At 41.6% G+C, this 27,277-nt stretch overlaps 1 protein-coding gene across 12 annotated transcripts in view; it reads left to right on the forward strand.

The window, feature by feature from the left end:
• KALRN (kalirin RhoGEF kinase) overlaps nt 1-27,277 on the forward strand; it is a 522,320-nt gene that overhangs the window by 211,469 nt on the left and 283,574 nt on the right. For all 12 annotated transcript variants that reach the window (XM_074595384.1, XM_074595391.1, XM_074595388.1 and 9 more), the window contains one exon: nt 21,332-21,454. In XM_074595384.1, the coding sequence (XP_074451485.1) occupies nt 21,332-21,454 (123 nt within the window). The remainder of the gene's footprint in view (nt 1-21,331; nt 21,455-27,277) is intronic.

Raw genomic sequence — 27,277 nt, forward strand, 5'->3', positions numbered from 1 at the left:
AGTTAGTGCTTCGGTTTGGATTTTCAGTTTCTTTGGCATTGTTCAGATGACGACTACTTACTAACATAGATTTTCATTTTTATTTATGATTATTATTTGCTAATGCTATTAGCAAATTATTGTTATTTGGCAAAATACTATTATTAATAATGTTATAAGCTGAAAGGCTCTCGGATCAAGTCAGTGTCTGAGATGTTCTTGTTGCCAAGCACCATTCTGTACTGTTGAAGGAATTCTCCAATATATTTTTTCTTTCTATCTCCTGAACAGGCATAAAAGGATGGTGTGATACAAGTCTGAGCATTGTGACAGCTGGGTTCTTTGCACGTGTTATTCTAAGGTTGTTAAGTGTAAGTTTTAGGCAAGTCCGCAGATCAATTAAACTTTTGAGGTGACGGAAGAAGCAGTGAGAACATGGTTCCTGCCTTTTTAACACTGGCTGTCTCGAGCAATTCCTGATTGACAGCACTGGCATTTTGATCTTCTTGGTATCTCTCGTTCATCTACCTCACATTAACTAAACACACAGGCTTGCTTTGGCTTCTGTGAGTAGCTCTGCTTGACTTTCCTTGACTACTACATTTTCCCTAAGAATAGAAAATATTTTGTTGTTTCATACTCTCGAATCAGTGGTTTTAATCTTTTCAGTTTGGGAACCCCTAAAATTCTTCCAGAGAAGGTTGCAGACCCTTTTACTTCACATTTTGCACATGTAATCTGATGTAAAATATTGATGTGCTTATTCTCCTTAGCTGCCTTTTGCAGATCTCTTTGAAGTAGTCTGACCATCTCAGACTGGAAAGTACTTGTCTCATAAAATGTTCAGAGCTAAATCCAGTCTGAGCGCTGTCTCCACTGTATAAATAGTCACCACAGTGTGTCTGTGTATTGAATTTTAAAGTTTCCTGGTACCTCCATTTGCTCAGTTGAACTCTACCCTCTACAATTAGGTACGGTAGCAGAGCCAGGACAGTCTTCGTCTCCTGGGGAGAGGCACAGCTCTTTCCGTCTAATCTGGATATGTCATTTAGTGCTAATCAAATGACAACTGTAATACCCTGTGAAAGCTCAAACTCCAACATAAGATTCTGAGTATAAATAAGGTTTTAGGGCCTTTTAAAATGTCTTCGTATACTCATTGGGTGATATTTTAGGAAAAATTTCAGATGTCCTCATTGCTTGAAAACTTCTTAAAGATGGGATAGGAAAAAAAAAAAAAAGAGGGACACAAGATGGAAAAACACACTGTATTTCAAGGTAGGTTAATTTTTGAAACCCTTGGTATTAAAATACCCCAGATGTTCAAAGCAAATCAATTCACTTTTTTCCCTCCTATAGATCCTCTCTATTGGAATATTTATACATGACAGTCACTGCCTGGACACATGAATTATTCAAATTACAGGTATTACAACTTACAGAAGGTCTGTGTAGTTGTGTGCCGAGCAACTCATATTACTGTCAAAATAAAAGAAGGGGATGGCAGTCTCACCCTGGGCTTCTCCCACTCAAATCAGCAGGAGAGAGCAGAGCTGTCTGTGGAGAAACTTTGTCTCCAAGTCAGGCTTTTTGGTTTTTATTTTCCCAGGCTGGGGCCGAGAGAGAGGAAAAGTTGGGCTATCCCATAGGCACAAGCAGTGCAGTGAGATTGAACCCCCAGATGGAGACTGGAAGGTCCTTGAAGCTGAAGTCAGCGGGCAGGTCAGCCACGCGGGGAGCTCTGGCAGAGTGGCGTGAGGAAGTTCACATGCTGTGCAGTGCTGACTGTAACGATCTGCTGATAAAGAACGCATTTCAGCTGCCGGTGTAGCCCTGACCCTCACTGTTCAACTAATTCATTCCTTACCAACTAATATATACACACATATGTACATATATGTATAATTTTGTGCCTAGAACTGAGGCTTCGCTGTGGTTTTACTGGGTAACAGGGGACATATTTTTAGCCATCAATAACATGAAAAAATGTAGTCCAGTCTAAATTGAACATTGCTTAAAACAAAAAACCCACAATCAGCAGAGATCCAACTATTAAAACTATCTGAGAAATGTTAATTGGTTGGTTGAAATCTGGACAGGGAGAAGAATTCAGGCAAGAGTCCACATGTTTGCACTTGAATAAATACCAAAAAAGACAAAAAATTATCCTTACACTCTGCACTTTCCAGCTCTTCTGGAAATCATTTGTAACTGGCACCCAACTTGACTTGTGCAGGAATTTCCCCATCATTCTGGGTTTGTTCCATATCAATTTTACTACCCTGGCATGTATGTGAATGAAAAACAGCTATCACGATGTAGTCAGCGTTGTCCACATTAAGTATAAACAATATAGTCATCAGCTGGACTGAACCAAGGATCTCTACTGTAAACTTGTAACACCAGAGCAAAGAAAGAGCAGGCTGCTGTCATATCAGCCTCTAAGGAGAGGCAGAGGAGACTTTGCATGTTCACTTTGTCCTCACCTCCCCTTCTCCTTCCTGACTTTCCACAGAGTCCACTACACAAAGGAAAACTCCAAAAGATGGCAATGGTAGTTAGAAAATGCCACGAGCGAATTTCACTGGAAGTTTGCGGTGGGAAAAACATTTTATATGGATAGGGCCAGCTTTGTAGAAAGTCTAGTGGCGAACCACAGGCCACATCTCGTCTTCAAGGAGCAGTGAAGTAGCGGGTTTGCAGTCCAAACCATCTGCCTCATCCATACTAAAGCTTCTCCTTCAAAAACACAGGTCTGCCTGTGATTTTCCCTGCGGAGCAGGCTATGGGAAGCTGTGCTGGCTGTGGGGGGCTGCCGTGGTGCAGCTGCTCTGCGGGTGGCTGCAGCGAAAGGGAGGGGAGGACATGGCCTGCAGCTCCCACTCCACAGCAGCTGTTCCCCCCATTTCCCAGGTGATGTGACCAGCCTGGAACGACAGAACGATTTCAGTGGAAGAGTGATTGGGATATGACAACAATGCAAAGTTTGTATGATAGAAGACAAACTGGGGGGGGGGGGAGGTAAAAAAAAGGTTGAAGGGAAATAGGGTGGTATAACAGTTGCAGCAATTCTCCTGCATCCCACTCCCTATGCGGCTGTGGGCAGTGAGACCATGGCGCCAAGAAGCACACACTGCATCCCTCTCACACACAACGCTGCTTCAGGCCTCTTCCTCGGTCTGGTCTCCTTAAATAAGGGAACTGATGTGTTACTCTTCTGGATAAGTGCTATGAGACTCGGCCTCCATTTAGTGAGATAAATAATGGGGCATTTGGTTTCTGAAGGAGGAAAATCTCAGATATACCAGCTGTACTAGACTCCTGTCCGGTGTCCTATTCCCATTCCTAATGAAAATATTGGGAAGACTCCTACTAATTTTCAGCAGAAGCACAATACCCATTAACACTTATTCTGAAGTGCCAGATGAAATGTAGGAATTCCTGATTTAGAGTCCAATTTACACCACTAGACTTAACAGCCTAGAAAAATACAAAGGAGCTCTAGCTCCACAGCAAAGTCAATGGGAAAGAAGATTAGCCAAGAAGTATATAATCTGAGTATTTGAACCATGCTTACACCATTACTGGAGTATTAACACCTGCCAAAAATGTATGTTCATCAGAAGGAAGGAATACTCTGCAAGCTACAATTTGCCTAAAAAGATGCAGGATAACTTTGATGGAATAATGGAATGCAAAATGTGGAAATTTACCCTGTGGTTTAGGGGGGGAAAAGATGATTTTAAGAAAGAAACATTGATACCTTGCTGTTTGAGAGAAGGGAAATTAGAAGTGCATTTGTGATTGTGTAATAGATATGCACTTTAACCGTTTCATACATTACTACCCCTTATATTGCACTTAAAAATTCTGATGCCGTATATTCTGTAATAAAATGCATTACAAATCTGATGATATGATCCTTCTTGCTAATAGGAGGCAGTTTATTTTATTACAGTCCATTAAGTAGAGCAATTGTAGCTGTTCCTTTAGTCAAGTGATGCTGTGTGGGGAAGCATTTCCTAGAAATGGGTATTAGCTGACTTTCTGGAAAAGCAGCATAAGAAAGATCAAAAAGATCAGTAACATCTTCACTTCCTTCGTTATTTTCCATCACCTCTACACTTTCTTCTGCTAGCAGTGTCAAAAGACCCTGGAAGTGATACATAAGCAGATGACAGAGTTTTCCCATTTACAACATGTAATATTAACCCTTAAGGATCTGTGCAATGCCAGAAGGCATAGCACCTGGGAGAGACTCCTCTGACTGAGATAAAATCCACTCAGTGAAGGGCCATTTCCCCTCTCTTATTTCACTGCTGGAAGCACTTGCTTTCTTTGATCTGTTCTATGTGCCATCTATACAATTGCCTCCAAGATTTTGCGTAAAATGCTGGCTTAGAAATTACCGTAAGGGGTATGTGTCCCAGGGAATAAGGCTGGGAAACAAATGAGGAAAGTACTGAGAAGCTGACGGTGGGAGCTGTCCTACGTGAAACGAATACAAAGCCAATGAGTTCTGGGGAGGTGGTTAATTAGGACTGGGGAGGAGGCAGGAAGCATATTAAGAGGGGAAAGAACCAGAATCAGGATTAATAACGAGAGCATGTCCTTCGTGTCTTGCACCAAGGAGAAGTATATATGCCCCCTGTGCTGTTTCACTGCGAAAGGATTTGTTACTGAATGAATGGTATTTAACAGTTAACAGTAATAATCATACAGGCATAATAAGCATGGATTAGACATGGATTTTTGCATAGGATTTAGATTTCATTTAAGTTACATGAACACCACGTTGGCTTACAGAACTCAGCATGCCCTGGATTTTTCATCTAAGTACTTACACCATGGATATCACAACAGCACAGTAAGTGAGCATCACAGTAAGGAGCTTTCCTGGAGATTTTGAACACGGGGGGTGTTGTTAGACCTGAGGTAAGCTCCATAAGACTTCCACAATAAAAGGAGTCAATAAGCTTAGTGTCTTCTGCAGAGACATATGACTGAAGGTCTAAGAGAGGCTCATTTAAGCATGTTACTTTTGTCCTTAGCCCATCCCAAATGCCTGGGCGAAGAAGGACACAGGACTGGAAAAGACTCTGAACTGGGGTCTGCGTTTGTGAAATGCATGTGTTTGTAGAGATCTTTATAAGAGTAACCAAGAATTTACTGCTAAGCATAAATGAAATCCCTTACCCACAGTCCCAGAAAAAGGGTTCTCAGAGATCACAAGGGCTCAATTTGTTATTGGTACTTTGCCCTCTCAGCCCAAAGCAGCGGCTTCTCTCTTCATCAGGTGAAACAACTCAGACTACTTTTATCTGCAACCCCTGACCTGATTGCATTTTGGTGCTCGAGGTCTCCCTGAGGTGTCTGCTAAAAAGACAGGGGCCTGATCCTGTAAAGCAAAGTGAATCTCAACTTCTGTTAAAATTAGTGAAAGAGTCACGGTCTCTGTAGGAGTTCCCACTGACAGGTATTCAGTGAGCCAGTGCTGTTAGAGCCCTACAGCTGGGAGCTGTGCAGCCACCACCTCTAGCTATTGTCTCTGGCTCCAGCCTTACAGATAGCAGGGTTAGCAGCTTTGCCACCCACTTACAGAAATGGGACCTTATTTCCAGCTGTCTGTGCTGCTGCCCCCCTTTTTCCCTCACCCCAAGTAGTCCAGTTATGTTAGTACACGTTTGCAACATTATGGGCAGCCTCATTTGCCAGGGCTTGCAATAGTCCTAATATAAGAGAAACAAGCTTTGAAAATGTTCCTGACACAATTGGTTCTTATTTTTGAGCTCTAGAAGAAATATACAGATCTCTACATTTATGGATCTGGAATAGACATTGCTCAAGAGCAACATTTAGTCATAGTACTTTAAGTTGCTTTAGTGTCTTTTTCTCTGTCTTTTCTCATGCATATGGACCCTTGCACAGAGAGAGCACATAGTGTCTGTTCTCTCATGAAACCCTGTTTCCATTTCTGGCATCTACTCTCTCATACTGCCAGTGAAAAATGCTTTCTTTTATAATCGGAAGTTTCCCTTGGCATATGGTGCCTTTTTTGGTATAGAGATTCTCACTAGACGACTGTTCTTCCCCATTAATAAAATCAGACTTGGGATGGCAATGTTGGGAAGGAGAGTCAGCTGTCAGTCTAAGTAAGCTGCCATGAGTAGAAGATCATCATCTTGTGCCATCCTGTGTGCTTAAGCCCACTCTGAAACTAAAACGACAACAGAGAGGACAAGCCCTGTGTTCAACACGAAGTGTTTGCTCTGACACAGAATTTGTAATACCAGGCAGAACGCAGCAAATGGATGCAGACAGGTCCCTAAATTGTTGAATTGGCAGACACCATCTTACAATATCAGATCGTAAAATGTCAGAAACTAATTATATAGATGATATGGAAAGGAGGCTTAAATTGAGACTGAGCTGAGTGCATAAACAATAGTTAAGTGCGTGTTCGAATGGCACCTAGCACAGTAAGATACTGAGTCTAGCTGGGGCATTGGCCGTTTCCAACAAAGACATGCGGATTTGCAGTTGGAAAATGCTCTTGGAGATGAAAGGGTATGGAAACATTCCTACTGAATACAGGTATCTTTTCATACATGACTTGGGTCGCTTTAGTATAGTACTGGGAATAGTCTGTTTCACTTAAGATGTTTTGTGTAAGACCTTTCTCATAGCATCAATCAAGGACAAAGGACCAACACAGGAAATTCATATCAAAGGGAGAAACTGTATACCCATTCCTTAAAATCTGTGTATTTCCCCAAATGAACCTATGCCAGCTCTAATCACTTTTATTTAATTACTTCACACATCTTAGAACAAAGGAGGCTCTAATAAAACAGGTGAGAATTGAAAGCATGTAGCAATAACTCTATTGTAGCAGCAGTTTTTCATTAATTTTCAAATGTGTTCTCTGTCATCTTTCTTTTTTTTTTTTTTTGCATTTTAAAATAATCGAATTCTTGCTATTGAGTACTGCTCCTGCTTTGTCTTGATGCACATAGGTGCTTTCTGTCATGCATAAGCAACTATGAGGTGTTCTGATGCAGCTGAATAAACAGTATAATGTTCTGAATGCATCTTTACTGATTTTTTTTTCCTGAAGCTCAGTAGTAGCAAAACAGGGTTTAGGCTCATGGATTCCTCAAATTACTGAGTTTACCTGGTCTCAGATTTATCCCTCCCCCTCCCCCCTTTTTTTTAAAAAAACAAAAGAACAAAGTCTGCCTAGGAGCAGAAAAAGTGTTGTAACAAGGGGTAGTTGTGCCCAGAGCGTGTGTTGACACAACCTGATCTCTTTCTATGACGATGTGACCAGCCTTCTGGATACGGGGAAGGTGGTGGACGTTGTCTATCTGGACTTTGGTAAGGCCTTTGACACCGTCCCCCGCAGCATTCTCCTGGAGAAGCTGGCGAATCATGGCATAGACAAGTGTACTCTTCGCTGGGTTAAAAACTGGCTGGATGGCCGTGCCCAGAGAGTTGTGATTAATGGGGTGAAATCCTCTTGGCGGCCGGTCACCAGTGGTGTCCCTCAGGGCTCAGTTTTGGGGCCAGTTTTGTTTAATATCTTTATCAGTGGTCTGGATGAGGGGATTGAGTGCACCCTCAGTAAGTTTGCAGATGACACCAAACTAGGTGGGAGTGTTGATCTGCTTGAGGGTAGGAAGGCTCTACAGAAGGACCCGGATGGGCTGGATCAATGGGACAAGGCCAACTGTATGAGGTTTAATAAGGCCAAGTGCCGGGTCCTGCATTTCGGTCACAACAACCCCAAGCAACGCTACAGGCTTGGGGAAGAGTGGCTGGAAAGCTGCCTAGCAGAAAAGGACCTGGGGGTGCTGGTGGACGGCCAGCTTAACATGAGCCAGCAGTGTTCCCAGGGGGCCAAGAAGGCCAACAGCATTCTGGCTTGTATCAGGAATAGCATGGCCAGCAGGAGCAGGGAAGTGACCATGCCTCTGTACTCGGCACTGGTGAGGCCTCACCTCGAGTACTGTGTTCAGTTCTGGGCCCTGCTGTACAAGAGGGACATAGAAGTGCTGGAGCGTGTCCAGAGGAGACCTCCCAGGCTGGTGAGGGGTCTGGAGACCAGGTCATATGAGGAGAGGCTGAGGGAGCTGGGCATGTTTAGCTTGGAGAAGAGGAGGCTGAGGGGAGACCTCATTGCCCTCTACAACTACCTGAAAGGATGTTGTAGAGAGGTGGGTGTTGGCCTCTTCTCCCAGGTGAATAATGACAGGACCAGAGGAAATGGTCTGAAGTTGCAGCAGGGGAGGTTTAGATTAGATATTATGAAGAGTTACTTTACTGAAAGAGTGGTCAGGCCCTGGAACAGCCTGCCCAGGGAGGTGGCTGAGTCACCATCCCTAGAGGTGTTTAAGAAATGTCTAGATGTGGCACTTCAGGGCATGCTCTAGTGGCAGAGATTGTAGGTTGTTTGGTTGGACTTGATGATCTCAAAGGTCCTCTCCAACCATGAAGATTCTGTGATTCTGTGATGGTTCCCTGTGATGCTGTGAGTGTAGATGTCATGTGATAAAGAGATATCAGAGTGGGATCAGCATATTCCACTTTGGAAGGCTTTGAGAGTGGCAGCTAAACTGTGTCAAATCTACAATCCCCCTCACCTAGTCATGGACACGGAAGAATTATTGCAGAACTGTGGAGTAAATCCTCTTCAGCATCTATAAGGATAAATTACTTGCAAAAACCTTCATCTTTAACTGGAAGATGAATCCTGCAGGAACCTGTATGGTGGGACTTGCAGACTTTGCAGGCTCTAGCTCTGAAGTAAAGGTGCAGCTAGCTGACATCTGCTCTGTTTAATATGAAGTAGGCTTCTGCCAGGTTGCTAATGCCATCCACAATTTCTTGCCCCCAATCTAAAGTGAAGAGTTGCCAGAGTGGGAAATAATCATGGGGGGCTCTGTGGGAGCTGTTCATTACTTTGACCACTGCTGGTCACACTTAATAAGATGCTCTTCTTGGTAGCTGTAGGAAAAAACAGATTTTTGGAAGACCAGGAGATCATTATAGAAGTTTTTAACTTTCCTCAAAGCACAAACAGAGCTCATTTCTGCTAATTGGATTGTAAAATCAAAATGTCTTCATTATTAGTGATGTTCCAAAGGAGCTTGCAGCTTCTTCACAGTGTCAAGCTTGTATCCCGCTACATTCTTATTTATCAGTCAAGGCCATGGGGTGTTCTTCCCCTACGTACCAATAGCTTTTCTGCCTTTACATCCACCAGCAGAAAGTTTGGGGACAAATCTAATAACAACAGGACAAATTCACAAGTACACACCAACTGCTTTGTGCTGCTCCTGCAACTGAAAGCAGCTACAAACCCAGTTTTGCCATCTGGTTTGAGGAAGTGTGGGATTGCCTTGCCTGCTGAGCAGAGCAGTACACAGAACTAGATAAATATATATCACAAATCCTCTTCCTGCTAGATGTTATTCTATGGTGAATGTCACCTGCCCTTGTTGCAACCATCATTTCTTTCCCTGTGGAGGAGGGGGCAGGATTCCTTTTGGAGCCTACCATTGACATTTCTGTTTCCGCTGGTTTGACAGCTCTGGGGGTACAAACTTCCTCCCGTAACACTTCCATGACCGGAGCTCAGACTCTACAAGCAAAGCATGTAAGAATCTTCTGAAGGCATTTGTGGTGCTGATTTTTCATATGTGGACAGCTGTCCATTGGGAAGGGTAACCATCTGTCAGAGGCTGATTGCTGTTGAGCTGGATTGGCTTTGGAGGAACAAAATGAAAGTACAAAGGATGCAAAGTTCAAAGCTAAAAATTGGAAATTGAAAACCACAGGGCTTAACTGCCTTGCCTCCTGTCACACAGGAAGCCTGTCCTGCAGTGGGAGTCCTGATCTGATGTGTTAAAATAGATATCTCAGTGCTTTCCATATTTCTTTATCAATTCATCCTGCCCTGTGCTGCAAAATCTGCTTTTTGCCTTTTTTTTTTTTTTTTCCAGGCAGCTAAATATGTTGCCTCCACAGCACTTGGAATTGAACCTGATCTTTTTGATGGGAATGTAAAAACAATAGCAATTCCTTGCTCCGCTGCTGCAGCTAGGGATGAGGAAGACTTGCGCATTTCCTTCATGCTAAGTGCGCCCTATAGCATAGTTAGAGCAGTCTGGGGCCACTTTCTATCCGATTTGCACTGGATCATCCAACACCCTTGTGACCTTTCAGTGCAAGAGGGCAGAACATTAACCGAGTGATGGCGTAGTTCCTGCTTTATGTTTCCAGACTCTGGCAGCAGTTGCCTTGCAGCCTGTCCGCTCCTGACTGTAAGGAAACGTCTCTGAAGCCTGCCACTGCTGAAACTGGAACATGGTGTGCCGTGCTATTTGTAGTTTCCTGCTGCCGACACTGGATACGCAGTTACTATTCCTTTTTGCTTCCTCCATGAACATTAGAATGGTCCAAAAATAATTGAAGGCAGTATGTTCCAATGGAATATTTTTGCATTTGCACAAATTTCCTCTTTATTTCGCTTGCCAATTTTGATAGAGAGCATTTTGAGGCTGGTTCAGCTTCTCCAACTTGGCACCGCTGTGAGGCACAGGAATGCTCCCCTCATCAGTATGGCAAGAGAAAGTGTTTTGGCATCTGAATACAGACTTAAACCTCATTTTTAAGGATGAATATAGCATATTATAACCACAAAGTTCTGCTTTAACTAATGAAGACAAGAAGACCCAAAATGCTCTAAAGGGCAACAAAGCCCACACGTCTAGAAGAAGAGAAGAAAGAGGCCCGCACACATAGAAAAAGAGAAGAAAGCTGTTTTTTTGATTTATTGCTTTGATCCTCAAGAAGGTTAGGTGACAAGAACCTAGCTGTCAGGAAATAATGTAATTAAACTGTGCATGAGGTTCACAGACTTATTGTGTGGGATCTTTCAGATGCAGCTATGTGATTATTCCTCAATGAATATCTTCCTGGCCTGGCTGAAATGCTTTAAATGGCCCATACTTGGTAGAGCTTGGGGTCTTACAAGTATATCTTAAATTAGCCTTCATATCTATTTATAGGTAACACATGAGGGTGGGTGTGCAGTTGAGAGGTCGCCTCCTCAGTAGCTGCTGATGGTTTAAGAGGTGAAGCCAGGAGCATGGTCTGTGGATCGTTTCCAGGAGTATCAGTGTCATTTTAAACCAGGTCACTCTGGCTTTTCTTCTTACATATCATGCATGTTATGAAAATTAATTCATAAATGTTTTCTTGGACCTTCATGTATTGCAAGGCCCCTCCATATTTCTTGGCTTCAAAATCCTGGATGCCTTATGTCCGACACAGGTGCTGAAAAGGTGTTGCAAGTGAAACAGTCTTGAGTTGAAGAATTTTGCTCAATTTATTGCTAATCAACACAAACTTCTGATCTCAATTAGGGTGTTGAGAGGAAAATGTAGGACACACTCCCAATAAACACCTATTCTTCCCCAGACTCATTTTCCCTGTTTTTTGTCATGGTGTATACCCAGTCCATCAAAATTCTTCTGGTGGGGTGACAGGCAGCAGGGGCTATCGAGGACAATATTTGCATGAGTTTCTTTCTTCTGCTCTTACAGCTATTCTCTGAGTCTTACATTTTTTCTGCCGATGTTCCTTAGTGTCCCTGCCCTGGCGTGGGTCACCCTCAGGGGTGGAGGACCCCACAGAGTGTCTCCAGCCCTCAGCAGCCACCATTTTCTGTCGCTGACACCTTGTATCCAGGCGTTTCTCTGGTTGAGGGATGTTTTGGGGTGATGGCCAGGCTCTTGTACTTGCTGGTTTTCCTCGCTGGGGCCCCCTCAGAGCCAGAGCCAGAGGGAATCGGCCAGGACCGGCTCAGGGCGGCTCTTGGCCTCCTGACAGGCCGCCCTGCTCTGCAGCCTGTCACTCACGGTTGTTGCCCAGGGGAATGTGCAAGCACCCTTAACACCCTGCCAAATTAGCTCTTACAGTCCTTTCAGCCCTGGGGAATAAGAAGTCACCGTGGAGGGGTAAGTTGGATTTTAAGTTTTTTACCAACAAGTCTGTTGACTGAGGTAGGCCCTAAGGCAGCCCCATGAAAACCTGGGACACTGCTGAGGGGGCGGCGAGGCCTGGTGCCACCTGTGGAGCGCATGTCCCCAGGTGGGGAGACCATCCACCCTCACAGCTTGTCAGGTTTGCCAGTGTCAAGGGAAAACATTGAACTGGTTGATTCATGGGATGGGAAACTAGCCGGAGCACAGGGGTAGGGAGTGCTCGACACCCCAAAATCCAGCAGAAAGGTGATGTCCTTTGCTTGCCGTCTGTACAGAGATGCTGGCTTCAGCCCCGAAGCATCATCACATGTTGGGAGTTTAAACCTATGGTTACTCCACAGCTGTATCTCTGGGTCTCAGACACAGGTGATTTTGGTAGCGGAAATGCCACACTTCTGACACAAAACAGTAAACATGCATCTGGATGATTTGTTTCTAATGGCAGCTATTTGGAGTCACAGGAATGTCGCCCATTAAGCCAGGAATAGAACCAGGGTCTACAGTAAAGTCACCAAACTCGTACAGCATTTTCAGCTGAATGAAATTGCATCTCACACATTCTGAAAGCTGAGAGGGAAATCCCTGATCTGGGGGGACGCTCTGATCTTTTTATAATTTACAGTTTCCTCCATTCACAAAACTGTTGTCTATCTCTTTCAGTATTACATTGCCTATCCAGCCAATGAATTGATTTGCACTTAGAAAGCAAGCAGTTCTCTGTAGATGATCTGTGCCCAGGAAAGGCCGTTTCCGTTATAAGGAACAGAAAATCCTTTCCAGGAATGCCTGAGTGTTTGATGTCACTGAGTGCGGTAGAAAGGTACAATATTTCAAAAAAGCGAAGCAAACACACGGATACATAAAATACCCCCAGATATCATTAGTCATATTTATGTGTTCAGTATCTGTAATTTTCTCCCACCTTCAACAATAAAACTATTGCTTCTCTGTTCAGCGTTATAGGAATCACATGCCTTACTTTGTGCATGGCTGTGGCTTGATATCTGTCAGGAAAAAAACACAGATCTCTTACTCTGGCATTTAGTAGGAACATTCAGTGTATGTTGGAAATGGTGCTCTGATATTAATACAGAGCTATTTGTCACATCACACATCTAGCTAATTTTCTAGTGGGTTGACAGTTGGGCCCATTGTCTGGAATAATTTAATGTGCTGTAGCTTAAACTTACTGTACTCTATGAATCATATACACAGATATTTATAACGGAAAAACTGTGTTCGTGCAGGATTGAGGTTACACAAATACAGCTGTGGGTCTGAATCTTCAGCTGGTGTAAATTGGCCTCATTGGAACAACACCAATTTACCCTGGCTGTGGACTGCACTAAACACATGTGAAAAGGAAAGATCTGGCAGAAGTATTAGCTTGTCCGTCACCATCTGTAAACAAGAGACAAACACAAAAACAAGCACAAATTTGTATTTAGGCCCTGGCTTAGCAAAGCATTTAGATGTACACTGAGTTCTATTTTAAACCTACAAGTACTTTGATTTAATTAAGGCTGTGTTTATAGAGTGGCGATAGGAATTACAGCAGATTGGGATTTTTTTCTGTTGAAGCAGTATTGATGAAATGTGTTGATTAATGAAAAAAATGAAATGCGCTATCAAAGTTTTCTTTAAATCCAAAATTTATTCTGGGGCCAGTTTTCCTAGTGACCCTTTATGTAACCAGCCCAGTGTCAGGACCCTGTGAGCACTGCTGGGCGTTGATGGCCCTGACCAGCCTCACCCATGGGCCAGGAGCCTCATTGCAGCTCAGCTGTGGGAGATCAGCCTCCAGCTTTGCCACAGCCTTTCCCACCTGGCCATGGGCCGCCCTGCTGAGGTGGCACTGATCCATCAACTGATTTTGTTGCATGATCTAGGACCTGTCTTGTCCCTGTGGACCTGTGCTGCAATCATGAGGCTGTGTCTAAGCCTGGTCACACTCACTACGCTCACTGGACCTGATCCTGACCTGCTGATGGACTTCCTAGCTTAAGCTTGGACTTGTCTTGTCACCACAACTTGCCTGATGATTTATTGATTAAACCTGGTTGCTATCAGCCCTCAGAGGCTGTGGGCCAGGCTCTGACTAATGAGGTCCCTGTCCTGCCTGCTGGGTCTTCGTTTCTGGCTCCTCCTGCCTTAGGGAGCAGCCAGCCTGGACAGCCAGTATCAGTCCTCTGTTCTGCTGAATTTTGCTCAGGGGCTTGGGCGGAGGGATTCTTCTGTATTCCAGGTAAATGTCCTGATTCTTTAGGTTGTTGGCTCTTCTCCTTTGTGGAGGTGTTGCACTTCTGTTAGTCTTTTCCAGATATACAGGTGACCTAGGTATGGCTAGTTCAAATGAAACTGTAGTTATGATTCTTGTCTGAAGGTACTAGAGGACCGTCTTGACTGATTGCCTTTTATAAAGGTAGTTCATATGCAGATCTTTCCAGGATCAGGCCCTCACATGTTATTATAGACTGTGTATGTAACACAAATCTGTTGTGTGGTATTCTTCTTGTTCAAATACTGGCTAAATGTAAATTGCAAGAGATGTAAAGAATATGGCTTAGTTTAATTTAATTGTTGTGAATACTTCAACTCGCTTAATGAGATAGGAATAGACCTTGTAGCTGGAAACTTAGTCCCTCAAGAGAGGGGGCTCTGGCAGTTACTCTTCTACGTGCGTTACTGTTTTGTTTATATTGTGGAAATATATGAAAATGAACTTGCTTAGCTGTAGATGCCTTCAGAGTGGAACTTTCTACTTTCGGTTGTAGATTAGTCAATTTAACACTGGCTGGTTAGTTTTGAAAATCCAAATTGCACGTGCACTCTTAGATAGACCTCTCCTTAATAAGCAGTGGGTGGTTATCTGCAGTGTTTTCCAACCTGTGGATCATATATGTTAAATTCCTTAGTGGTTGGTAAAGGTATTTGATAAAACAGATTTATTGTCTATAGACTTTAATTTGCTATAGCACTTGCCTTGAAAATTTTTATGGAGTCCACAAATTGGAAAAGATTGGAAAGTACTGATCTAATGGGGATTTCATCTGGCATATAATTACTCATCTACTCAACTACAGGCAAGACATTCTTTTTAGATTAATGTGGCTTTTTTTTCTCTTTGTTAGAAGCATATGGAAGCGTAGTGGGAGAATACATTTATGCCTGGTGCATTATGTGTGAGACTGACTGGAGTTTATTACAAAACCCTGCCTTTTATTTTTTCTAAGTGCTCTTGAACTTGCTCTTCTTATTTGGAACATCAGATGGGTTGTGCTTGTCAGGGAAAATCCAGTAAACACTACTGTCCTTTGTCAATATTTATGCAGGAGGCTACCAAGAGAAAAGATAGCGAGGTAATGCAGAAGGTACTAATGTTGATTCAGTAGCTGCTGCTCTCCCATTTTTGTATCTTCTTTTCTAAAATTGATGCCAGAAGCACTGCACAGGTGATTCTAGATGATGTCGGCTGAAGTATTTCCAGCAAAAAATCAACATTCCACAAAGCCTTATTGGGACCTTAGTTTGGATAGAAAAATAACTATGAACTTGAACAAGTGCAGAGAGAGGCTGTGTATCTTATGAAAAAAATAAAAGAGCTGGGCTCTAAAAAACAAACAGCAGGAGAGACAATGAACCACACTGGAAATGTGGTTATATGGAAATGTCCACACCTGAGAGAAGAACATCTTTTACTTAAAGGACAGTGTTGACCTAAGAACAAATGTATATAGACTGGCCTTGAGTGTGATTTAGGTCAGAGAGTATATGAAGAGTTCAGTAACAGGAGCAGAAAGTTTCTGGAACCGCTTCTCATAGGAGGAGCGGAGCTGTGGCATTTAACTAGTTTTCAGGTGGAGCTTCATCCCTTTATGAAAGGAAATTCTATACTGTGGTTAGCTGCCAAAAGCAGTGATTGGACTTGACCTGAATGTCCCTTTGGGGCCGTTTTCTTGATATGTATCCTATATTGTTCTTCGAGATGGTGTGTTTATAATCGTTATCATTCTACCCTTACTTACCCACATGAGTTGGATATTTATGGCTCCAAACTTACAGAGAAGATGATTTGCTACAAGCAGGTTCATAATTAATTCCAGCCCTAGTATAGTGTTAGATAGATTTGAGATTTATTATTTTTAGCACGTATAAACAATTTCATTAATAAATATATTCAGTTCACTGGCTGCCAAAACCATGAGGGCTGTAATCCTCCCATCAGTACCACTTGGCAAAGGGTGTGCTGCCAGCCGTGGGATGGGAACATCATCCTGTGGTGCTCTGCACCACTGTTTCAGAATCCAGTGCTAATGCTCCTCAGTGAGCTCTGACAAAAGCCAGAGAGTAGAGGTTATTATTTGAAATGATGTTATAAATCTCATTTTATCTGAGGTAGAGCTGGACTGCACACAATCTGCATACATGCTGTTCCATATCCGTGTGTTTCTTCTCTGTTCTCAAACAGCTGTTCTCGCCATGTACTCACTAGTCTGCCAGATGTTACAAATCCAGGGAAAGTACAGAGTTGCATTCTCCCTCCATAGGACTTATTCATGACCAGCTTGAGACCTGCTGTTTGGTCTAACACTTAACCTGGATTTTCTAGTAACTCATCAACTATGATGACAAAACATGAGGTTAAGAACTCACTGTTGCCAGCACGACTGACACTGGAGATGTGATCTCATACCCTTACTCTCAAGTGAAGCGGCCTCAGGACCACATGTGTAGTAATTACTGGCACATATATGATCATTAATGACAGTTAGGGTAGATGCTTTAGCAAAGTGTTGGGCGGAGACCCTTTGGATCATTCTTACTTTTTCTGACTCTCTCATAAGAGACTAATTTTCTTAATTAAATATAGCAATTAACATTCTTCAGCATATGCATTCACTTTCCTTTATGTATTGATAGAAACAGGGGCTACAAGAATAATAACACTGAAAGTTTATCTTCTCTTTAAATATGCTTAACCCCTCCTCCCAGCTACTCAGTCACTGGAAAACTCTTAACTACTTACTTGGTTCCAGATTATCTAGAGCAAGGTGGAGAAGAGCCAGTCTGGGAGACACTGAGGACAGCTGGTTCACATGTTTTAAGTGATATAATGTCCAATCTTAGCTATTCTGTGCTCCTGTTTAGTGTGACTTTAGAACCGCAGGAATGATTATCAGACTTAACACACTGGCAGTCAGCATGGCTCCAACTAAGCAGTAAGTCAAACGAATAATTAAAGATTCATTAATTTTATGATAATCACTAGGCTAGGTTTGTTAGGGCAGGCTTTTTCATGAATGGGGTGAGGTCAATTGATACGGTGCTGTATAGCAATATTATAATGACACGGAAAGTCTCAGTTAGCTGAGACGCGGTATTTGGTTTAAGCTGATCTCACAGGGTACATTCTCGAGACTCTGCTATTTACTGCATTAAAAACTCATTCCTTTGTCAGGGAAACTATCACAGGATGTTGAATGCTTTTCCAGGAGCCCAAATTACCCCTTGAAACTAGGCTGGTCCTTGCAGGATTGAGTAAAATAGCAATTGCCAGGTCATTGCGATGCTCACATCCTTAATCATAGATCGTGTGCTTTAATTAAGCAAACTCAGCAGCACACTCGCTTCAGGAACACAGGAAGCATCAGTGTTTCTCATGTGTAAAAAAAGTTTAACATGAAAGTTTTCAGGAGATACTGCTAGTAATATGGGCCGGGCCAGACAATGTTGACAGGCCTTCATATTGAAACCTCCTGGCTACACATTGCAAACTCTCACAGCATCATCACAAGTCATCAACATTTGGTATTTTTAGCCCCTCAACTTCCAGTCATATTGCTATGAGAAAGTTGTTTAAGTCCATTTGTAGACTTTGTGGTTGAGGAGAAAAGTTTGAAAATGTAATCCGTTAGATCTCAAAAGCAAATAAGACCACATTTTTATGTATTTATTTATTTAAATCCCATTATTGTTAAGCAAATCTCGTGATCTGTGGGACTGTGTGATACTTATTTCCGTGCATCCTTGATTAGGAGGGTGAAAATACTAAGTTTTCCATGATGCCAGCCAGACCTGTGCAATAAAGAAAACCCAGTATTATTTTCTGGGTACTTGGGGAAATGTCTCCAGTTAAGTAAGCATTAAGCAGAAATGCTTGAGAAGTCTTTGAATGAACTATCCCTGGAAACAAAAGCAATGTAGACAAATCCAAGCAGTGCTGTTCCCAGGCTGTGCTGTTTTGGGGGGTCAAGTTAGTGATTCCACATAGCACTGGACTGGGCCGTGCGGAGGTACCAATTAATCTGGAACTTGGGTATCTCGGATACAGCAATGCATCACGTAAGGTTGACGTGTTTGCGGTCTTGCAAAGCCCTGGTTGCTGTGTAAAGCAAGAGTGATTGTAACTCCTGCTTATTATTCATTAAGACTCAAGAGCAATGAAATTTTTCACAGAGCAAAGTGCATTACTTTTGCATTACAAAGTGCAAAACTCTACCTTAGACCATAGTGTATCTGCATCTTTTTACTCTGCACTTATTCCTAGGCATCTTGCTTTATTTTCTCCCTGCTCCAAACCACGTGAAACTCAACTCTTCATTTTCTGGGGTTTCAAGTGAGACTTGAGAGGGTTGGGAAGAGACTCCAGACCATATTGATGGGGGATAATTTGCTACAGGCATAGGCCAGCTGAAACCAAAGTAATTTTTTATGAAGAGTATAATAGTAAGATTCAAAATTTAAACTGAAATTGAGTCTCTTCCAAAATCTGCTATTGTCCATGAGTAGAAGTTTAAAAAACATACTGTTTTGGAAGTTGGTACAGATCTCATCATTGAGGTCTGTTGCTCAAAATTCCTAAGGTCATCCTTTCAACTGCTATTGTGTATTTCAGTTGATTAAACAAAACAAAATGATTAATCATCTTTTAAATTTCCTTTTTTTTCCTTGATAGTTTATATTGTATTTTAAAAGGCAGAAGCATAGTTCAACTTAACCTAGATTCTCATCCAATAATATGTGTACAGATTAGATGGAGGAAATGCTCCCTGTCCACGGAATAATTACTAGTTTAAATTACTTGTCTTAAAAAGATCCTGATTCGGCTTTGCTGAGCATAAAATATTAGATTTACTGTTTATTTTTAGTGGATTGCTGCCAGTTTTCTTCTCCCTGAATGTCTTTAGATTGTTTAAAACATTAAAAAAATGTTAACAACAAACATATATCTACTTAGAAGAAATCTGTGTTGGTTTCTCAGCAGAGATGTAAAATCTTGTTGTTGGGACATGAACTTCGCTGTTATGGAATTTTTCTTTCTTTATTGGCTTTATGACAAGTGTGGCAAATTATTTTGTGCTTATGTTGCTTATTAAACTTAAAGAAAGTGAGGAAAAGGAATCCAATGAGAAAGCTTTAGGTGTCTTTTCAGGTTATAGTAGGCTGTTTCATTCTGTTTAATTGGCAGTAATGTTTGAAACCCCTGACCTCATCCTTGCAAAAATCTTGTTATTTATACTTTCTGAAAAAATGAGAGAGTCAGGATTTTGATCAGTTCCATGTGTACGAATGAGAAAATAACTGTGTCAATGATATTATTTTGGACTTGCATCATTGTAACTTGAACCAAATTGGGGCTTTAAAATTATTCATCAACACAAAATACAAGCTACTGTAGACTCTATAGTTGCAAGTGTATTTTCACAAATAAAAGATTGTGAGGTCAGGCATATGTGACATTTATGGGACCGGGTCGGTGTAGTGTGTCTGGTGGCTTTGGAGCACTTGCAATGTTTTGCCTTTTGATGAAAGGGATATTCAGTGTTATTTCTGCAAATCCCCTGCATAAAGCAGCTCACTCCCATGCTGAATCGAGTGCTTTGCATGAAATGCTGAGTTTATTGCAGGAATCTCAGGTGACCCATACAGGGCCTTTTCTCTGCTCTTAGGAGCACCATCTCTACAGGGAATAGGTAACTGCCCCTGAGAAACTACAGCAACATACAGTACCTGAGCAGTGGGCTCTGAGTGTTCTTCAGCTGTCATAGGTCAAAAAATGTTATTCAGTGCTAAAGAACAAACAGCTCTTGACTGGAGGACACACAAATGTTATAACAAAGATGTGGGCTGATCCTTTGACTGTAAGTTGGTTGCTTAGAAGCTGCATCACTTGCCTGTTCACCCTAAACCACTTTCTTGAGCACCATGAACTGTATTGACCTGACCTCCACTTCCTCTGTTAACTAGTTTTTCTTTCCTTATAATGAATTAAGCAGTTGGGTCTTTTATTATGAAAGAGTCCTTATTAATGGACAGTTCCCCAGCTTGCTGAGGTAGAGCTGAGGGAACATGGCTTGAAAAGATTCTGTAACAAAAATGTTTGAAGAAAAGAAGAAAACTGAGAGTGTAATGCCTGCAGAGCTGTAGACAGGAGTAAAGAATGAAAGGTTCTCACTTTAAATGCATTTAATCTATAGCACAACGCAGAACAAGCCAAAACGTAAACACGCTATCTCCTAGCTGACTTGTGACGGCTTATAATGCGTGAACGTGCTGAAGATTAATGTGTCACGTTAACGTGCTATGAAATAAGGAATGAGTTTCATCAGCTTTATTCAATATAGTTCTGTCTGTGTCTGAAGTGCTAAATTATCCATTTTGCTTGGAAATCCATTTAGAAGTGGGAGAAGTTGAAATGGTGTACTCTTTATAGATATTAATAAAATACTTTTTTTCTTTTTCTCTCTGCATCCCAAAAATAATAAGTAGAAGATAGACTGGCTTCTGGCTTTGGAATTGGAAAGATCTAGGAAATATAAGTGTAGAAAGTCAACTGGCTCTTTGGATGTAACATTTGGAAATTTTATGTGTAGACAAAAAAGAGGGGCGAGAAAATCCCATCAATAATATTTATGGAATTTTTGGTCCATTTCTGGATGAAGGTTACTTTATGAACTGCTAGATCTTCAGTCAGTGAAGCAACCCCTCTGCTGCCATCTTTCTATATATGAAATTGCCATTACTTACAGGAAAAGATTATGGGATCAGCTTACTGAGGAACATGCTTCATGAATTATGTTTCCTGACCTATCATTCTGTTAGTAATGAAATATGGTGATAACTTAAATGCTTCCATTGCTCGACAACAGCTTATTTTGGTGAGGAACATAGATGAGGTCTTTGGTGTGTGTTGCATATGCATCTGTCTGAGAACTGTGTATCTTTATATTTTGCACTGTCTTTTATTTTTTTTCCTCCCTGTCTAACACTTGTTTGGTTTTTTCCTGTGTGAATACTTCTAGATGTTCGACTGGATCAGCCACAACAAAGAATTGTTCCTGCAGAGTCACACAGAGATTGGCGTGAGCTACCAACATGCCCTGGACCTACAGACGCAGCACAATCACTTTGCCATGAATTCCATGGTGAGTTGAGGGCATGCTGTGAACGATGGGTCTGTGCGCACGTGAGTGAGGAAGGGGCTGGCACGTGAGGCCACCTCCAGTTCAGAGAGCACTGTGGACCTGTGAGAGGTGAAGAGAGGGAGGTCAGGCTGGGCTGTGGCAGCAGCCCTCTTCCTGGGAAGCAGAGTGTTGCTCTGTCCACCCGGACACTGATATATGATTATTTCCTTGACTAAAGAGCAGCACAGTCCTGTGGAGTCTGTTTACGTTTTGAAGAGCAAATACAATATTTTTAAAGTTTTTGACATTTCTTTGACTGGGAATTAATGAGAGCTGTAGGTGGCACCTTAATAATTTATGTTTCTACCCCCACACCCTGCTAAGGTACTTCTCAAAACCTTGAACAAGAGATGTTAATCAAGCTGTCAGTTGTGGCCACAGTGGGATTTTTTGGCTTTTTCAGTAGTTAATCGGTCAGTCTTTTTGAATGCAAGTCAACTTACCTTAGGTTTAAAAAAATCCAAAACCCAAAAAAAGCATCATTATACGTTTATAAGTGCTTTGTTCACTTTCGTATTCTTTCCAGGCATAATGTATTTGTTCTGGAAACTGCTCTGCTTTCAGCGCACAAATGAGGACAGAATGTATTGATGTTTTGATTGTTGCACTGGGTTAGAAAAACGTGTGCATACCCCCTGCTGCCATTGTACAATGCAGCAATGAGCCCTCCCTGAATGCTCCCTGTCAACTACACAAAAGCTCGCCCTGAGTAAACCGACTCCTGCAGGTGAACCTCTTCGTGCTGTGCATGGTCAGGCCGCTGTTGCACTGGGGCTGAGACCTCAGAGGTGGTGGTAGACATTTAAGTTGGTGGTGGAAGTCACTAGAGAGCCACACCCTTCTAAGCCACCAAAGGGCAAGGGACTGGAGAGCAGCTGCCTGAAATGTGAAAAAGAGGTCCCAACTACCTGAGGTCATTAAAGACTGTACACCACTTTCATAAGATCACAGGTGTTAACTCTGGTGTTCTGGCCAAATTCCAGATCAGGTAATTAACTTCTCTGACCTAAATTCCACTCACCATTTCCACCTACCTAGCTATTCCTCACTAAAGCACTGTGCCTCGCTAGGGCATTGCATAACAGTGGAAGATGAGAAATGTTTGTAATGTCTATTAATGTATGTATTGTGATTATAATTGAAAGAACCACTGAAAAACAGGCTCCAGGCACCTGAGAGTTAAGCTTGCCATCACAATGCCATCTAGCAAAATACAGGATAGCATGGCCTCCATATAACACAGGTGCTCACAGAATCCTAACAAATAAATGGGTCCTGGAGGTTAGTGCATTAAGTCATTTGACATATGAAAGATGCAAAGTCAGTCATAATTCTTCAGAAAACACCATTAGAAGAGTCAAGCTGGAGGACCTCCCTTTATTCTTTTTGTGGTACTGTCTGGTAATATTTTCTTAAACTAACTGGGAGCTAAACTTGGAAAGAGATAATTGTTGTTAATAGTAAATTAACGAGTAACAAGGAGGGTGCCACCTAATGGAAGAAAAATTATTTTCCTCTGTTCTTCTTCCATCTGTCCCCAAGTGAACTTTTGGGAATGAGGAATGCAAGGAAATGAGACATTTGCAAAGACCTTGGGGGAGCTTCTGGGGGCAGCCTCTCATTGGCTGTACTGTGGCTCGCGGCTGTGCCATCTCACCATCTCAGTGCTGCCAAACCCCTGTCTAATAGAGCTGCCCAGGAGAGAGACCTCTTTGGCCAAGGGGAAAGAGTGCAACAGATGACGTGCCTCCCATTTTGTACTGTCTCCAGTATAACCCACGCACATGTATAGTCGTACGGAAGCCCATACAGTCATCATGAATCAGTTTACAAAGAAGATTGTCTACTCCATCTCTTTAGCATAGAGGATCTATGGAGAACGGCATGAATACTGGGTACCTTTTACTTTCAACCTTTAAGTATGGTGAGAGATGGCACTCAACTCTACTCTAAGTCATTGGACTGAAAGAAATGATTATGGAGGAACCCCACAATATAACAGATATGCCAAAGGGTATATATATGTTCTCAGATAATCCTCCTTATAGGAATATAATTCAGAGAGCAGTACGCCTGTATGTCACTTTCCATTTGCTACTTTTCTTTTAGCTTTAGTTGAATTTTAGAGCTAGAATCCCTTCTGATGATGGGGTGATGTCTTCCTTGTGGTTTTGGATCAACATCGATTCATACAGCAAACAGGCACAGTTCATTCAACTTTGATTTCTATTTTAAAAAATTCTTGTGCTATACTTGTTCAGTTGGAACTTTTTCAAAAAATTCTTCAGCAGATTTCAGTTGTTGAACAGAGGTTACGTAACAAATTATGGTTTTATTATTGACAGTATGGCAAAGTCAGGATAAAAAAGACTATATAAATATTACAGGATACAGATGCAACTCAGGACTACACTTTTCTTTTTCTTTTTTATTTTTTTTTATTAAATCTAAATGAGGCCTTCATGGTATTTATCGGAAATATCATAGTTTTACTCAGTGACTGAAATTCCTCATGATCTTTTTCAAGCTTTCCATATTGCTGAAAGGACTGTGTTTGGGTTATGTGTCTGCACAATGGCCTTTCTAGCAGGGATTTCAATGCAAGGGTTGCACAAGCTGGCAAATGAGGTGAGTTGTACAGCATGGTGAGGTCAGCTTGTGGAATTAAATGCGGCCACTCTCTTGCACAGGGCTGGGCATCCTATTTTCAGAATAGCGACATGGGGCTATATCGAGCTGAAAGGACATTTGAAAATAGTGGGAAAAAGGTAATAACCTTAAGCTGCATGCTACTTGACTAACCCGGAGCTGCTGTTCTTATGTCCGTATAGTGCTGCTGTTGGCAGTGATGCTCTTTTTCAGATGGAGCATACTCTTTGCTAGAAAAACAGGAAGTGACTCTAGTGTCCCCAGAAGTCAGTATTGTGAATATGAGGGTGTTAGTGTGCAGGAGACATCAGCTTGCTGCATACTAGTCACTCCATTTGTGGTAAAGCATGCAGGAAGAGCAAGAGGAGACTGAAACGAAAATGACCCCTTCCTGGCCACAGCCCAGCTCCTGTGGTAGATGGTAGTTTTGTCTCTTGGCACGCACAAGAACTCTATGCAAGCCTGGGTGAAGAGGCTCTGTAGCAAGGATGAAGCCCCTGCATTTGTTCAAGGCAAGAGCCAGTGATGGTTGGCAATGAACTCGGAACAGATCGACTTACCTGAATGAAGCAAAACCAGAGAAAGCTGGGTGATGATGACCGTGAACATAGTGGTAGGACATACCACAAGCCTACACAGCAATCTGAGCCATACTTTGGTTGACAGAGAAGTGGGGCTAGAAATACGAATCAGGTCTGTTTCATGCATAGCAACACTTCAGTGCAGGTGGGTCTTGCTGATAATTGAGAAACTAGTGGGAAAGAACCACCACGGCTAACTGTAACTTCTTGAGGCGAGATATACAAGGTCTGTATGTTGTGCCAGGTTCTCTGATGCACAGTATGATTATGTGGGTTTGTTGGTTTTTTTCTCTAATACAGTCTCTACAAAAACTACAGTCACTGATGTTAGAAATACATAATGTGCTATTGCTACTACACAACTGCCTTCATTCAACTGTCTTACTTCTATGGCAACATCTTCACTCAGTTGTTCATGCTACCATTTGATTTCTGTTGGAGACTGTTGGAAAATGGCTAGTACATGTTATTTGGTAATATTTATACTGCAGTAAGAATAGGAGATTTAGGTCACTGTTCTAGGTGTTATACACTTTCAAAGGAAGAAATGATCTTTGCCTTGCAGTCTGTTGCCAAAGACTCTACTCCTACAATATTTATATACTTAAATTACTTCTGCACGTCAAGAATTTTCTTCCATTAAGTTACCCACTGATAAATATTTGTGAAGTTAAGGATTAAGTAACATAATGCAGAAGGTGTTAGAGAGAAAACTATAGCTCTGGTGAATTTACTATTAGGTATATACTCATTTGTGTTTATAATCCAGTATTACTTCATGTCTTCATGGAATAACCTTGGCTGCAAACAGAAAATGACAGGAAGCCTCTCCTGTTTCTATACCAGAGAATGGGAGGTTATTACCATCACATCTATTTGCATTCCCAGGTAGAGTATTGTGACCCACCCAAGTCTGAAAACACGAGATTCTGGTGAATTTTAATAAATTAAAACGTTCACATCAGATTTGTATCTGATTAGCCTTCAAGCTCTCTAATGTTAATTGGCTAACATTAGCTGCTAATATTTAGCTACCATGGTTTGGGCTCAAGACATGAGGTTGGTTCAAGAAGAATGACTCTTCAAACCCAGTAAAATGGTGCTGCATTTTTTTTTATATATATATAAATCTTCTGTTTTCCGAGTCTCAAGGGTGAACTAGAGCACACTATAAACGTTTACTCTGGGAATTTGCTTTATAGTTGTGATTTTCTAGAAATCTGCTTTGTAATTTAGCTATGTCTTTTTTAATGCAATATATTAGTCCCAGCAACAGTTGGATTGAGAGTAGTTCTGCTATCATGAATCTGAGTAACAAAATAACAAAAACTTCAAGCACTCTTATTGGTTATGGGGCTTGAGGTTGTTCATGCCTTTTGGAGTTTGTTTTGTTTTGTCAATACATTAAAATTTAGTATTGAGAGAATATATGGAGGAGGACAATGTAGCTGAGGATGGCTATGTATTTTGCAGGGAAAAACCCTACAGACTTCAGTGGAAGTTGGATCAGATCTTGGATCTCTAAGGTGTTTTGTTTTGATTTTTTTTTTCTTCTTTACACTATGCCTAGTGTCCTTTGAGCCTGCCATAACTAATAATAGTTAAAATATTCTCTTCAGTTCCTCTAGAAAGTGCACTCTAAATTTTTATTGGATCATGCCTTTTGCCACAGGCTCTTCCTGTACATCTCTATAGGCATGCTGTGACCAAAGCTCCTTCTTAGAAAAACAATTTGTTACTCTGTTTTTTACAATAATAATTCTTCCTTTTAAATTAACAATGTGGGAGGTGGAGAAGTCATGTATTTGAGGTAATAAACTGTAGTGTGGTGTTTTTCTCTCAAACAAGGACCACAGATATTTTTTTTCTGTCATTCAAGGCAGTGCTTGTTTTCATTTCAGGTTGCAAATAAATTGTGTTAATCTTTTATCACAGCTGTATAATGTTTATGCTGAAGCAATAATACTTTTCACGAAGATGAATATTTAGCTGCAACACTTTGTGAGTGATCTCAATAATCTAGTAAATTCACTAGAGAAAAAAAGCAGTGTTTCAATATGACACAAAGCATACTGGTTGTAGCTCTGCACTTGGATACATGGTATACGTGCCATTTGTTCCGACTGAACTTATTCATATCTCCTTTGGCCAGACTTTTTTTATGCGTGGATCTGTTAACCTCCTTAAAGAATGAGTTATCATTTTGTGTGGGACATGGATAAAAATGGCAGTGTTCAGAGCTAGCGTTGCTGCCTATCCTGCTGTCAGGGAGTTAGCTGTCTGACACTAGACGGAGATACATGTTGCCCTAAGAAAGTCACAATATCTTTCAAACACGTTACAATGATCATGTAAAGGCTAATGATGTCTGTTGAAAATTCCCTTCATTTATCTAAAATGAACGATATTTTTCTGTACGTAGGCTGAGCTAAAATGCCATCCAATATTATTCTGCAACAGGCTACATATAATTTGCCTTGTTATAGAAACTTAAAGGTCTTAAAGATATCTCATGAGTTTATTTTGTCGCTGAAACATTCTGCTTTGGATTTAT

The sequence above is a fragment of the Larus michahellis genome, chromosome 7, assembly GCF_964199755.1.
Source record: "Larus michahellis chromosome 7, bLarMic1.1, whole genome shotgun sequence".
Taxonomy (NCBI): Eukaryota; Metazoa; Chordata; class Aves; order Charadriiformes; family Laridae; genus Larus; species Larus michahellis.